Raw genomic sequence first — 14,511 nt, 5'->3', positions numbered from 1 at the left:
GTGCCCGCCTTTGGATCCATACGTATGGTCATGCTATCTCTGTTCAACCTCAACAGCTGGTGCGGCCGCCCATCCACTTCGTATCACGGGGACAAGCATCAACTCGTGAGCCTTGTTGCCGAGCCTCATCCTGCTATGTTATAAAAATATCACGTGCAGAGTCCGTATGCCACGCCGTTTGCATTAAGCATCTCTTGTTCTTCTCCCTTTTACGCTCCTACAGCTTAGCCTCGTTACAGTCTACAGTGGTATTCAATTTCCATCATGGGGCCTCGGCTTACCCAACAATTACTTCCAATCACTAGTAAAAGCATCAATATTTGCGCTAATCATAGGATCCCACACTCGAGTGCGTGACTTTGTTTTGTGACAGTGCAGTTTCTCAAACTGTTTTCGCACAAACTTAAATCAGGCGCGAATCAACTACAGCCGCCTTTATGATAATCTATACAATGCTGGAAATAACCCCGTTGTTCAGTCACCCACACACCATAGTATTCCAACAACTCAGAATCGCTTACATACTTAAGCTGTAGGGTTCTTGCTCTTTTTCTCTGTGGACACCTCGAATACTCCCGCTTCGCGCAAGCAAACAACAGCGTATTCAAACACTATCGAAACCAAACAAGTAAGCAACATGCCTTACCCCTCCCTCGCAGAGGAGATCACCGATCTCATCCACCATCGACTTCAGCGTGCCGACCGCCATGAGCGTGGACGCATCCTTGAATCCGCGTTGACCATCTACTCTCGCACCGGCAGTGTCGTTGCTTTCTTCCGCGACCAACCCATCGCCTTCTACCACGAGCGCTCCGGTCGCGCCTTCACTCTTCATGGCATTCCAGTAGAGCTGGAGCAATGCGAGCTGGCCCCGATGCCGCGCATCCCGTACCTCGACCAAGTTCTCGAGGAAGGTGGTGACGTCGCGCCGCAGCATGGTCGCAGCGGTAGAGCCCCTCCGCCATGCTCTTACGATAGGTATGAACCCTCCCGTTCCGCATCCTTCTCTACCCCTTCTTCTTCATCTTCTTCTTCCCGCCGCAGCAAGGCTCATGGCTGGACGCGCCGCCGCCCCAGCGGTTCCTCTACGTTCCGCCACACGAAGCCGAAGGATACGCCATCTGCGGGTCACAGTCGTCGTGACGGCTATGATCGGTTCAGCCGTGACGATAGGTTCACCTACGATGATCGATCCGCCTACGATGATCGGTTCACCCGTGATGATCACTTCGACTACGATGATCGGTTCACTCGTGCAGCAGGTAGGGCCGCCAGCAGGGCCGCCGAGGATGACGCTCGGCACCAGTTCGAGCGCACCTACGGCAGCGACTACTTCACCGACCGCCGTGGCCCTGAGGCGCCTCGTGGCCACTATGCAGGCTTCCCCGACCGCAGTGAGTCCTTCGGGTACAACACTTCCAGCCGCGGCCCGGCGGCTTCTTCCGGCTACTCCACGAACACCTCGTACAGGCACGTTGACCCCTCCGGTTTCCATACGGAGACTAGGGGCCCGTCTGACGGCTCTTCCGCCTACTCTTCTTCCGGCTTCTACGCTGGCGAGCCCCGTCGTCCGGCGACGTCCTCTGGATACCCTGGTGCTTCGTCCTTCTACAACACCGAGACCAGGGGTCCCAGCAGTGGCGCTTCGGGATACTCCTCCGGCAATGACAGCTACAGCTACAACTACGCTGGCGGCGGCGGCCCTCGTGGCCGTCCTGCGTCCCCCAAGTACAACACCGAGACCCGCGGCCCGGGCCGTTCCAGCTCTCCCGACAGCAACTACAGCGGTTCTGGTGGCTACAGCAGCTCCGGTGGCCACAGCAACTATGGCTACAGCAGCAGCTCTAGCAACTACGACTCCCGCCCTCCGCCGCGTGCTCAGCCGCAGCCGCACCCGCACCCGCGCGAGCCGCCGGCCAACGGCAGCATGGCGGACCGCTTCGAGTGGCTTCTGAAGCGTCCCTTCGGATTCTACGAGATCCTGGGCGTCGACAGGGGCGCGAGCGAGGCGCAGATCAAGAAGGCGTACAGGAAGCTGGCCCTGGTGCACCACCCGGACAAGCACTCCGGCGGCGGCGCCGCCAAGGCCGAGGCGCACAGGCGCTTCCAGGCCATCAACGAGGCGAACGAGACGCTGTCGGATGCGAGGAAGAAGCACGCGTACGATGGCAATCTCGGTATGGTGCTGAATTGAGTTGAGGTGAGAGAGCGGTAGGTCTTTTCTTGTTCTGATGTTCAAAAAGCGAAAAAGAGATCTGGGGGTTTCATGGGACCGCTGGCGGTCTCTTTGTTCTCTCATGGCTTTCTCTGGCGGACTAAAAGGTTACGAGCATTCTAGCATGGGGTAGGTGAGTTTCTGAATTTCAAATGTCTTGCGCCTCTAGTATCATTATTGCGAGTATCAATATCATAGCATATTTTATATTCCGAAATCCCACTGTGCCCAAATGTGAATATATACAATGCCTGATCTCCAAGTTCATGAAGTTGTGCGATTGAGACAAAGAGCAATGACTAAGCAAAGGCAGAATAGAGCCTTGGCTATACTAGTAAGCGCATCTATTCAAGGGCCAAATCCTAATTGACGTTGATCTCTGGCTCCTGACGTAATACTCTGCAGACATAAAGGGCCACCAAATTATTCAACAAGCTGATATTTCGTCAAACCTTCAACGGCACCTCTTCCCATCTCTCTGGCTTTTCTGTGTACTTAGTTCTCTAGCAATTATGTCCGGCACAACAACCATTCCCGGTCTAACCGATCAAACAGAGACATCAGATGCCACATCTCCGGGGTGCACAACCGCCATACCAGGAAAATACGGCCACGTCCCTCCAGACGCCTGCAACTCGTACTACACCGTCGTCCCAGACTTCAACTCCGCAGTAGCTTTCACCACCCTCTTCGGCATCCTGACCCTCATCCACTTCTACCAAGCAATCGCCTACAAAAAGGCAAGTCACCATCCACACCAACACCTTCTTCTCCCAACCGCCCCCCTCCCCTCTCCACCAGCCACAACTAACGAACGCTCCACACACCACAGAAATACTGCTGGGTCCTCATCACCGGCGCATTCTGGGAAACCGCGTCCTTCGCCCTCCGCGCCCTCGGCCAGCGCAACCAGCAATCGCAGTCCATCGCCACCCTCTCGCAGTTCCTCCTCCTGCTCTCGCCGCTCTGGATCAACGCCTTCGCCTACATGACGGCCAGCCGGCTGATCCACTGCTTCAGCGCGACACACGCCGCGCTTGGTATGCCTGCAACGCGCATCGGCCGTGTTTTCGTTTGGTGCGACGTCGTGAGCTTCGTCGTGCAGGCAATTGGCGGACTGCTGCTGGCGCCGGGGAATACGGCTGAGGCGATGAGGTTGGGGTTGAGGGTGTATATGGTGGGAGTGGGGGTGCAGGAGGTCTTTATTGTGGTGTTTGCGGTGTTGGTGGGGAAGTTTCATTGGGGGAAGAGGAGGGGGGAAAGGGGGTATGTGAAGGAGGTGGAGGAGGGGGGACAGGGGTGGGGAGGGTGGGGGGCGTGGTTGTATAGGAGGTGGGAGTTGCTTACGTATGTGCTATATGCGGTGCTTGTGCTTATCACGGTGAGTTCGGTAGCGGAGGTAGCTCATTTCTTGGCTGACAGTGGCTGCAGATACGCATCATGTACCGCTTGATCGAATTCGCTAGAGGATTTGACCCGTCTAACAAAATTCTTTACAACGAGAGCTACTTGCTGTATCTCGACGGACTGCCCATGCTTCTCGCAGTTATCGTTCTTGCCGTCGTACATCCGGGAATGGTGTTGCAGGGCCCAGATTCCTCATACCCAAAGCGCCTTCACTGGTGGAACTGGGGCAAAAAGCGAGAGTTGAAGCAGGCAGCGAAGAAGCGCCAGGTTATGGAACGGGAGACTGAGATGCTTGCTCGAGAGCGGGCAAACGAGATGATAATTGAGGACAGCTTCGTGGGGAGGCGTGGACGGCATGTTCATTGATGGCTGAGCAGCCACTTTACCTGTTCACCAACTTTGTACCGGCCACCGGATTCATCTCACTACAAGCGTCTTGTGGTCGTTCGGTTTCTAATTTAGTCTTTCTGCAATGGCATATCCTCAACAGGTTATTGTCACCTGTTTCTTCCGTTTCTTTTTTTTTCATTTTTGTCAAAAACATTATGGTAGTATTTTGATCAGCAATCGTATGTGCGACGGTTGCACAAGTACTACGACCTTCCTCTCTGGGCATATATCTACTTCGCCTTTGTTTATTTGCTTCTTTAGCCTGAATATTGGTTACACTGCATATAGGCAACCTCCAAAACGTGAAACATCCCCATGGCTGAGAGGAGAACGATCGCAGGCATTTGTTGGTTGCTTTAGACAGTAGAATGATATCCTCTCAACACACTAAGCCATTGGCTAGAAGGTTTGAAGTTTGAAACCCCTTCTGTTATTGAAGGACGCACAGAATGATCCATAAGCTGACTGTGGGGCAGGTAGAATATATACGGGCTGGTAGCGAGCAAACAGCAAACAACAAACAAAGAGAGGCGAATATCATAGAATCCACCGGATACTTTGTCAGTTATTCTACAACGTGACATAACAGGGCGATGCGGTCGTGCGTGACGGCTTTGGTGAATTCCTTGAGGTCAAAATTCAGCTGACCCGACAGGGTATGATCCGGTATCATCAATACATTTTTGCAATTGGGGCGTTTGAAACTTCAATGAAACGATCCTTATATACATTACATTCTCAAAGGAAGGTGAGCATGCTCCCCTCTATAAATTCAGGATGTGGATGCGACAACTTCTAAAGCCAGCCTCTCCCCTTGGTATCTTTGAATGGATGCTCCTTGCAAAGCTGATCAGTCAACCCAAACATGTTAATAGCCCAGAGAGTACACATCGTCGTATGCATCTACCTTAGCTCTCAGCAGAGCAAAATGCGGTATGAATTTCCGAAACTGTGAAAATGGTATCAGGCGCAGGATTTTGGTCGAAGACCCGGCTCCCCAGCAACGCAATATAATCAAATGAGGTTCTTCCCCTGACCCATTACTTGCTTTCATTCACTTTCTCTGCGTCCCCTCCAATTCCGAGATATACGCCGGCTGCAACTCATGCCTCGTCTGCGCCGCCGACAATTCCTGCACCGGCGCGCTAGCCAACTCTCCACCCAGCCTCCTCTTCTCCGCCTCCGCCTCCGCACCTTTCCGACTCGCCCTCTTCCCAATCATAAACCCACCAACGCACGCCGCCACGATCAACAAAACACCCACACCCACGCCTACACCAATCCCCGCCTTCGCACCCGTGCTCAACCCGCTGTCAGAAGAAGAGCCACCACCGCTATTCGAGCTCCCAGCCGTCGCCGCCGCCGTTCCGGCGTTCGCGCTGCTGCCGGGCGAGACGGTGGTGGTGGAGGTGGGGAGGACGTTAGTCCAGGAGGGGTCGTCGGAGGCGCGGCGGACGATGGGGCCGTAGGCGCGGACGGTCTCGCCGGCGGAGACGGAGATGGTGGTGGTGCCCGAGTCGAAGGGGCTGACGAACCAGTAGCTCGAGACGGTGAAGGTGCCGGACGAGGGGAAGGCCGAGACGCAGTTGAAGATCTGGCTGGTTTCGATGTTGCCCATGCAGTAGTAGCCGCTGTTTTTTTGTGACGTGGTTGGTGAGTTTATTTTTTTTTTCTTTTATTTCGGTTGCTGGGCTATGACATGGGGCGATGAATGGTGATGATGGCGGTACCAGACTTACGATGGACAACATGTTGCTACTGTTATGGCATCTGTCGAGCTGGTTGATGCCTTGGTGCATGCATATGTGTAGCCAGACGGGCAGACTCCGGGAGAGTAGAAGTATGATACATCGCGGTTGAAATTAGGAGGCAAGCATTCCGTTGTCGCAGTGGTGCCTAGTTGGAGCCATGATCCGAGTGAATTTGATCCGTAAAAGAACGAGCTAAAGCACTGGGAGGAGGCCGCCGAAGGGGTCCAGGTAGTTGTGAGAGCTCCAAGATATGCAGTCATGGCCAGCGGTGTATTTTAGAGCCCGCAGCTCGATGGATTTTGACGCTACGAAGCTTCGACGGCGATTCGGGGATAAAAAAGCTGAGGGAGGTTGGACGTCGCAATTTCATGGGTGGAGCATGACTGCTTATACCTGAATCATTGGCATCTGGACAACGTCTGCCGTGGAAAAAGTGGGACTCGATGGGGTTGGTATGTACGTGAATTCGCGTGGAGAAACGCGGCACTCCCTTTCTACTTCATGTTACCCAGCTCCGATCAAGGCTGTGTTCTGCAAACGCGGCTAATTAAATCCACACATTCGTCCACCATGGTCAAGGGTCATGCCACACAGCCTTCAGGTCCGTTGGGACAGGGAGGCGATTGGATGGGTCTTGGCCCCCACTGCTGGGGTTGACGCACCTCCAAGGTACCGGCAATCGGGCACGGACACGGCGCTGGATTTCCGCGTGCACCGTGCGGAGTTACCGCTGCGTTTTGGGGCAAAAGCCGACGGTACAAGCGGTAACACAGCTTTGATAGGTATAGGTGCGTACGCAATGGGGCAGCGATCTGTCTTATGCCCACTCGATATCCGCCGAACGTTGGCCCCTGCAGGCCAGGCGGATGCCCAGAGTTGCTTGTATATTGGGTGGCTGAACATCTCTCATTCTCTCCAACGTAAATGCTACGTGCGACGTCTTGATGATTTGAATTCTTTCTTTTTTCACATAGCCCAAAGGTATAGCATGTCGGTTTTTTGCTATTGCCAAGATGATGAGTGCAGATCTTCGCCTTTCAGGCCACGTTCCGAGCCCTAAGTGTCCGGCTTGTGTGGTGATTCACGTTGACGCGACCCGACGAACTTCAAAGCAAATTCCTATTTAGCAGGGTTGGACAGCGCTGAGTGACTACAAAATTCATGCGCGATGCAGGGATGAACATATGTGATCGCCTCCCTCACCTTTGATTTGTCAGTCCAAGAGTTTCATGTCGTACTCCCGAACGCTCACGTCAGCGCCGTCATTCAAAAGAGCATGAGCTGCATGCAGGTTGCTCAGACTCGATACCTTCGACTTGACTAGCTTTTCATTAAGCTTCGCTTCAGCTATTAGTATGATCAGGTCGACTTCCTGAATTACAAATTTGTGTTCTCTGATTTAAAATCTCAAGAGACAAAAGTCCGTCGCCTTTCATTGCCAGGTATTGTGCAAAACCGGGCTCAGGAAAATGCTTTGACGGACCGCGCAGCCGTCCCTTCCCCCTACTTTTCCCAATATGTCTCAATGACATCCTTCAGCTCAAAGAAACTCGCCTTATACGCCCTCTCCTGCGTCGTCAAATTCACGTACTGCAGTCCAAACTTGACGCCAAACCCAGCCGTCCACTCGAGGTTATCCGCAATCGTCCACGCGAGCAGCCCCACGACCTTGATCCCTTCGCTCATGGCCATCAGCACCGCGTGCACGTACTCGCGGTAGTACGTCACGCGGCCCAGGTCCATGCGGATGTCGCCGAGCAGCTTCTTGTCGTGCTCGAAGGGCTCGGTGAAGCCGAACTCGGACACGGCGATGCCGCCGGGGTGCGGCCAGGTCTGGTTGATGTAGCGCAGGAACTGCGGGATCCAGTCGGTCGCCTTGTGCAGCCAGGACGTGTACGGGTCGGCCGCGGGCCCGACCAGCCAGCCGCCGTCGGCGTCGCTCAGCTGGAAGGAGGAATTGGCGCAGGTGGGGAAGAGCGGGTGCGAGTAGTTGGTCAGGCAGGCGTCGATGCCGGTGTCGGGCGCCATGTAGTATCTGGGGTGGGTGACAGGGTCAGTATGCTTGCTTTCTTTGGTTTCTACCTCTTCCTCTTCTTCAGCCTTTTATTCAATTACCCGCTACCTCCTGAAGAAAAAGGAGGGATGAGGTTATTACACATAAAGAGGAAGGGAAGGATTAGTTGGCTGGATAAAGGAAGAAAAGTGGCAAGAAGATAAGGAGCAGAAAAACGAAGACCAACTCACTTCGCCGCATACGCATCATGCGCAAAGAAATCGGCCGACCCATGGATCGCCTCCTTCTCCTCCGTGGTCAGGTCGCGCAAGAAGGTGGAGACGTAGTCCTTGAGGTAGCGCGGGTATTCGCCGTCGACGTAGATGGGATTCGCGAACCAACCCTCGTTGAAGTCCCACGCGCGCTGCGTCGCCTCGGCATCTTCGCTCGAGTTGGTCCGCGGCGTCTTGTAGTAACCATTGTTCTTGAGCGTCACAGGGCCGGTTAGGTTGAGCGATTTAGCTAGGTGATAGGCTTTGCTGTGCGCGAGCAGTACGTGTTGGCCGCAGTAGTAGGGCTGTTGCTTCTGCAGGATGGGCACGCGGCGGAAGTAATGCTCGGGCATTTGGAGGGTGCTGTATGGAAGAAAAAGAGGAATTGGTCAGTCTTCTTTCGGAGGTAAGAGAGGGGGTTTTCGTCTTGGTACCAGAAGCTGATGGGCTCGTTGACTGTGAACCACATGGGCACTTTGTTACCGAATCTCTCAAAGACTATCCGGGCGTAGTTGACGAAGTCGTCTACGATTTGCTCGTTGGTCCATCCACCTGAAGGATATGAATACACTTCCGCTCAGAGGTCTGGGGATTTAACACTTACCGTACAGATTATACAGATATAGTGGTAGATCCCAGTGGAAGCTTGGGAACGTCAGTAAAGTTCTCATGTACTTAAAATCAAGGGAACAACATACAGTGTTACCGCAGGCTTCACACCATACTCCAAACAAGTGTTGATTACATCTTCGTAATGTGCCAGTCCAGCCTCATTAACGGGACCGCGGCCGAAAGGTAAAATTCGCGACCAGGATAAGGAAAAGCTGTAGTAAGGCACTCCCATAGCCGCAAGCCTGGCAATGTCTGAGGCCCTCTACGTCAGTAGGGAAAATAACATTCGGAGCTTGGTGTTCGACAAACCCTGCTTGTAAAGGTAATAATGATTGATGGCAACATCACCCGTTTCGTTGTACAGACTGTAGTCGACGACATTGTGCAGCAGGCCATCCCAAACAGAAGGCGAGCGGCCCTCGTCCTTTACCGCGCCTTCGACCTGGTAGGAGGCGCTTGCGACGCCCCACCAGAAATCCTTCGGGAAGCTCCAAGATTCGTTCTTTGCCTGCAGCGGAGTTTGCGGGCCGCTCATCCATGAAGGGTAGTGAAGCGGTGGAGGCGGGATCAATTCGGAGCTGGGCACGGGAGTGGGCGAGACGGTCGTGTTGACGGATGCTACGGCTACTGAGCCGATCCAGATGTCCCACATGTCTAACCAAAGTCAGCCATTGAAACAGAAAACAAAACAAATAGTGCAATAGCTTACCATCGACCGTCAGCTCCATTGAAGTGACCATCGCAGGATTGGAGCTTGTGGAACTGCTGCTTGGCCATACCGGTGATTGGGCGTATGCACCTAAGCAACCAAGCCAGGAAATTACAAAAAATAACTTCATCTTCTTGCAAACGTCAAAGATACCAGCAATCTTTCATAATGAAGTACCTTGGATGAAAGCCATGAGGCTCATTATATAGACCCCCACGCCTCCGCGCATGGTTAAACACTTCGTAGGTTTTCAGGCTCCGGCGGGGTGGCCGGATAAATAAGATTTAAACTTCAGCAATGGCAAAAGAGGTCACCTTTCAACCGGCTGTATACCAGCTCTGTGATCTTTTTGTCTTCGTAAATTGGAGTGCGGGGTACATGCAATTGGTACTCCGCGCACTGTCGGGTTTGCATTCCCCAAAAGTTATCGATCGGCGCCCGTTCCGAGGTACGCATGTGGGGAAAGAAAGCGGAGGCGTCTTGGCTACGCATGACGTCAGGTAGGAAAAGTAAAAGGGTGGATACTTTAAGATAATTCTGCCCGTTCGGCGATGAATGTGGAGACTTTGAACTCGGCATACTAATGCGCTTCCATGATCCCTGCACAGCATTAGCGTTATAGGTAAGATCGGTTCAATTCGGTGGCTTTAAAGTGGTGCGTAGGATTTACAGTTCAAAGTAAGGTTATCTTCGAGATATAATTTAGATCTACGTTCCATATTCACAGTATTTGATGGATGAGTCGTAGCAGCCACAATGCATCATTGTATACGATGCAGCTTGCTAATGCAGAAATTGCTCCCTCCATAATTCGCGATCTACGAGGGGTTTTCCCAAACGCGACGACAGGGATCGGATGTACCACCTCCCGGTCGGGTCCATGCGTGCTTGGAATATCCACAGTGTCACGCCATTCGCTCTCTGAGCTCTTCCAGCTTCTTCTCCAGGTCATATAGTGGGGTCTTATTGACAAAGAGTTTAGGCATGTCAATCTACAGATATTAATTGGAAGTCTATCTGTCGTTCAGAAAGCACAGCCGCATCGCCTGAAAAGGGAAAAGTGGACTCCATACGAAGATTTTGGGGAGTTCAATATTGGAGTCAATTGGGTAGGGCAGGGGTTCTATCCTCGTTCGTACTATATGCAACGACGGTTTAGCCAATCGGAGTTGATGGCATGCATACAAAGTCTCGGCAGTGACTTGGCTGTTTGGAGTGGAAGAACTTCCAGCAAGGAACCGAGATGTTTCCAAGTCACAGGTCGAAGGAAGGTAGCTCTTCCGGAGAGATAGTGCGATGCATAGACCCAACAGATGCAAGTCAACGTACGATCGCAAGTTTAAACCATGCTTGTATCGCTGCAACTCATCTCGCAACCGGAAGATGCGCACCATGACGTCCTCGATTCGTGCAATAACCGAGACCTCTGACATCCTTGCAGACCCACGGATCCTCGTGGCGATATAGAAGCGAGACTCGCTATACACATATATATCCGCGCCCGACAGCCCCCGCTCTCGCCGGAATCCTGCAAATCCTCCGGATTTTCTGCCCTTGAAGCTCTTGCCCCGGACCAAATGATAAATACTCCCAGGTCCCGTCCCCGGTATTACATTAACCTCTGTTTTTCTTCTTCATTCTACTTAGGAAGTCTTTTTTCCGCCAGCTAATCCTTTCTTCTCAAACCCCCCCCCCCCCCCCCCCCCCCCTCCCCCCCCCCCCCCCCCCCCCCCCCACATCATGTACCCGCCTTGCAAGCTTCATCACGATGCTAATACCAACACGGCAGCATCGATGTCAGGAGTAGCTGGGGGCCATGCACGCAATAAGCCATCATCTCTCAACACCGACAACCAACACGGGGACAGTTGCGCATTTGCGAGTGAGGGAGACCAAAATTCCACGCCTCTACTAGCAGAGGGCGCTAGAGAAGAAGAGGGAGAAGAAGACGATGATGATTATGATGATAATGATGGAATATCTTCACACTTATCCACGGTTCATCGAGAACAGCAGCTGGAAGAGCCCTCGGAGAACTCATCAAATGAGCAAGTAGGGGTCATGGAGAGCGGATGTGCTCACAGTCAGGACGTGGGGGGTGAAATGCGTCCTTCGGTATCCCGCGTTTCTTCATCACTCTCTGATCGTTCATACGACGATGAAGAACTTCTCCAACATGACCGGCAATTCGAGCAGACTCAGCGATTTCACACCTCAGACGGTAATTCGACCCAAATGCCACTATTTGCAGTAACGCTAATCAATTATCTTCTCAGACCAGTGCAATTATCGTGGCATCACGCCCACCGCCAGCTCTAAGACGGCAATGTGGCTTCCATATACCCTCCGCAAGCCTTTTCTTTGCCTACTTACAGCTTCAATCATAACCCTCCTCTTCACCGTGATCCTATTGTGTTCACTTTCGGTCAATAACGATGGGCTGGGTGTTGATGACGGCTCTTCAATCCTGCTATTTGGATGGCGGTTTACTCCTTCTCTACTCGCTGTCCTCTATGTCCAGCTCACCGCAATGCTTCTCGATGACGTAAAGAGAACCGAATGTTTTGCTCAATTGGCCAAATCAGGCGGAGCTCCTGCTGTGTCAAGCATTCTCAGAGCTCCTGGCGCCTGGTGGGACGCTCTTGCGAACAGTCTGCCAAAGCGAAACAACGGCCAAATCAGTTGGCTGCTCCTCTCCTCGGCATTCATCAACGTTCTTGGATTTCTGATCATTTCGCCTCTGTCCTCATCGTTCTTGGTGTCAGCAGAAACTACTGTTACAAAAGAAATGAAGTTCGACCGCACAACACCACGGCTACAAGTCAATCTTACCAGCGGGCGAGACACAAAGTTACGGATTTTTGGACATCTCTTGCAGAATGTTACAACGTCTGCATGGATTTCAGACGACTATACGGTTTTTCCATTCTGGCCCTCCCGCATGGAAAATCCTCCTCTGGGTCCCCTACTCTCCGACTCGCCTCAGAAATGGCAAGCTGATACATTAGTCCTCAGCACTGAACTAGAATGCGAGCCAGTCAACCTCATCAACCACCATACCAAGGGATATGACGCCGTTACAGCTTCTGGTGCTGGATGCACCTCAGAGTTGCATTCTAGTGGCACAAGCCTCGCCGGATGTAATTGGTACATCCCTTTTACTTTCGCGGGGTCGGAGTTCATGGCACTCAATCAATCGAAAGCGTGCGGAGAGAGAGAGTTACTCTTCATTACACCTGAGCCAGGTGTAGAAGTGGGCAGAAGTCATTTTATTGGTTATTCGTGTACTGCAAACTATTACATGGCTGAGCTAGAGGTCACGGCTCACACATCAACTGGATCCTCGGACATGACATTCGACGTGGAAGAATATCGAAAACGACGGTCACGAATTTCTGAAACTTTTCTGAACGTCAGCCTTGCTCAGGAGATGTCATTGAACGGAGAATGGTCGGACTATTTACCTAAACACTCCGGATCCGAGTTTGGTGCCGGTTCAATCGTCGGAGCCCTTTACAATTTCGATATTTCGGCTATGAATGATGGGAAGACCCTGATCACTCGAGCTGCCAAGGCCAAGCGGAGGATGTTCGGCGAAATCGTCCAACACTCTCTACAGCGGCAAAATGCGTCAACTGAGACCGTTGCGGGAAAGGTCACAACCGTCCAGAAGCGAGTAGTGGTTACGCCAGGTGTTGCTATCATACTTATAGTCACTCTGAGCGTATCCCTGCTCTTACAGTCCGTAGTGTGGATCTATTCAAATCTCCGTGTTCGACCTCTAAACTTATCAGAAGACCCAGCTTCTGCTGCCAGTATTGCTACTTTAATTTCCCCGGATTCTACAACGCACATGGGGATACGAACACTGAAGCCCGAGTCTACCACTAATGTCTACCAGAGTCTACGGAAGAGGCGGTACTCCATAGAGCAGCACACCCTTTACGAATCACGTACATCGGTAATCAATAGTCCAGGTAAGTAAGTCTTCCCTGAACGGCTGGGCAAATATAACTTCTCTCACATATCTGTTATATTTAGCCGGCTAATTAGGTCATAAATAGGGAGAAAGGAGAAGGAGATGATAAAGTCACCCTGGAGTCCACCTATCCTCCGTTTACGGGTATTGTCAGCTCTGACCGTCTTTCTCTGTGCCCTTACAGCCGCTATAATTGCGCTACACAGCCTTTCGCAGCATTCTCAGCTATATCGCACGGCCTTTGTATACCAGGCACAATTCTCCTTTTTCGGAGCCCGTACAATTGAGCCATTTTTGGTCATGCCAACCTTACTAGCTGTAGCTACTGGGTTGTGGTGGGGCGCCATGGACACAACATTTCGCAGACTGCAACCGTACATCTCCATGGCTCAATCACCACCAAAACTATTCACACATGGCTTGGATTTATCCTACCAATCATCGTACTGGTCATTTGGCACCTACAAAGCGGCTTCAAGACGGCATTGGTTTCTCCTTCTCATCACTATTGGCACTTCCCTCTCCCCAGTCCGTAAGTGTTCTTTCATCATTTTAAATGGGCCTGACTGTCCCAGACTAACCGAGCTTAATTATAGTTACAATTGCTATGTCAGCGCTTTTCCAAAGAGTGCGATCCAATTACAGTCATATTGTTCCAGCTGAACGAGGACTTGAGATGCGGACAATTCCCTTCGTTTATCATGGCCGCAGTCTCATGAATGGACTATGGGCCGGCTGGAACGAAATATCGATCATTGCGGATTTGTACACAAACCTTTCCACCAATTGGCTGTATAGCGCCACACTTGAGCTTACCATGAATGGATCTCAACCGCCCTGGAGCCGAGACGGTTGGAGCTTTGTTCCTTTCCAGCTCAGCCAATTCGAGAACAACAGCCTTATCCAAGATGTAGCCGACTCATCTTCTGGGCCAACAACAAATGTTTCAGTAATGACACCTGCGATTAGAGCTCGCATTGACTGCTCACCGTTTGCCAACCTGGACAATACCTCAGCCTGGCTCGCAACATGGAATCTGGGCAATTCGTCTGAATGGAATTCCACATCAGTGCCGCACAACATTACGACTGCACATGAGCCCGGCTTCAGAGACTCGGAAGGGTACATGTCGGCTCAGTTCTTCAATACAATGTTTCTCGCTGATGGATCTCGTCCTTTATGT

At 52.1% G+C, this 14,511-nt stretch overlaps 3 protein-coding genes across 3 annotated transcripts; 1 reads left to right on the top strand and 2 right to left on the bottom strand.

Moving 5' to 3' along the window:
• Positions 1-637: 637 nt before the first annotated feature.
• On the top strand, positions 638-3,988 carry LTHEOB_8179 (Rta1 domain protein; the record flags this gene model as incomplete). Its single annotated transcript, XM_035517627.1, has 4 exons — positions 638-2,177; positions 2,771-2,886; positions 3,048-3,596; positions 3,647-3,988. 4 exons carry the CDS (start codon positions 638-640, stop codon positions 3,986-3,988), a joined length of 2,547 nt encoding a protein of 848 aa, XP_035370726.1.
• Positions 3,989-5,066: 1,078 nt separating this feature from the next.
• Positions 5,067-5,630, bottom strand: LTHEOB_8178 (Transmembrane alpha-helix domain-containing protein; the record flags this gene model as incomplete). Its single annotated transcript, XM_035517626.1, has 1 exon — positions 5,067-5,630. One exon carries the CDS (start codon positions 5,628-5,630, stop codon positions 5,067-5,069), a length of 564 nt encoding a protein of 187 aa, XP_035370725.1.
• A 1,636-nt stretch (positions 5,631-7,266) lies between these two features.
• LTHEOB_8177 (Glycoside hydrolase family 1) lies at positions 7,267-9,380 on the bottom strand (the record flags this gene model as incomplete). Its single annotated transcript, XM_035517625.1, has 7 exons — positions 7,267-7,798; positions 8,008-8,391; positions 8,463-8,580; positions 8,633-8,673; positions 8,727-8,892; positions 8,950-9,294; positions 9,350-9,380. 7 exons carry the CDS (start codon positions 9,378-9,380, stop codon positions 7,267-7,269), a joined length of 1,617 nt encoding a protein of 538 aa, XP_035370724.1.
• Positions 9,381-14,511: the final 5,131 nt, after the last annotated feature.

This window comes from Lasiodiplodia theobromae, assembly GCF_012971845.1.
Source record: "Lasiodiplodia theobromae strain AM2As chromosome Unknown scaffold_25, whole genome shotgun sequence".
Lineage (NCBI taxonomy): Eukaryota > Fungi > Ascomycota > Dothideomycetes > Botryosphaeriales > Botryosphaeriaceae > Lasiodiplodia > Lasiodiplodia theobromae.
This window is presented reverse-complemented; position numbering and strand designations above follow the sequence as displayed.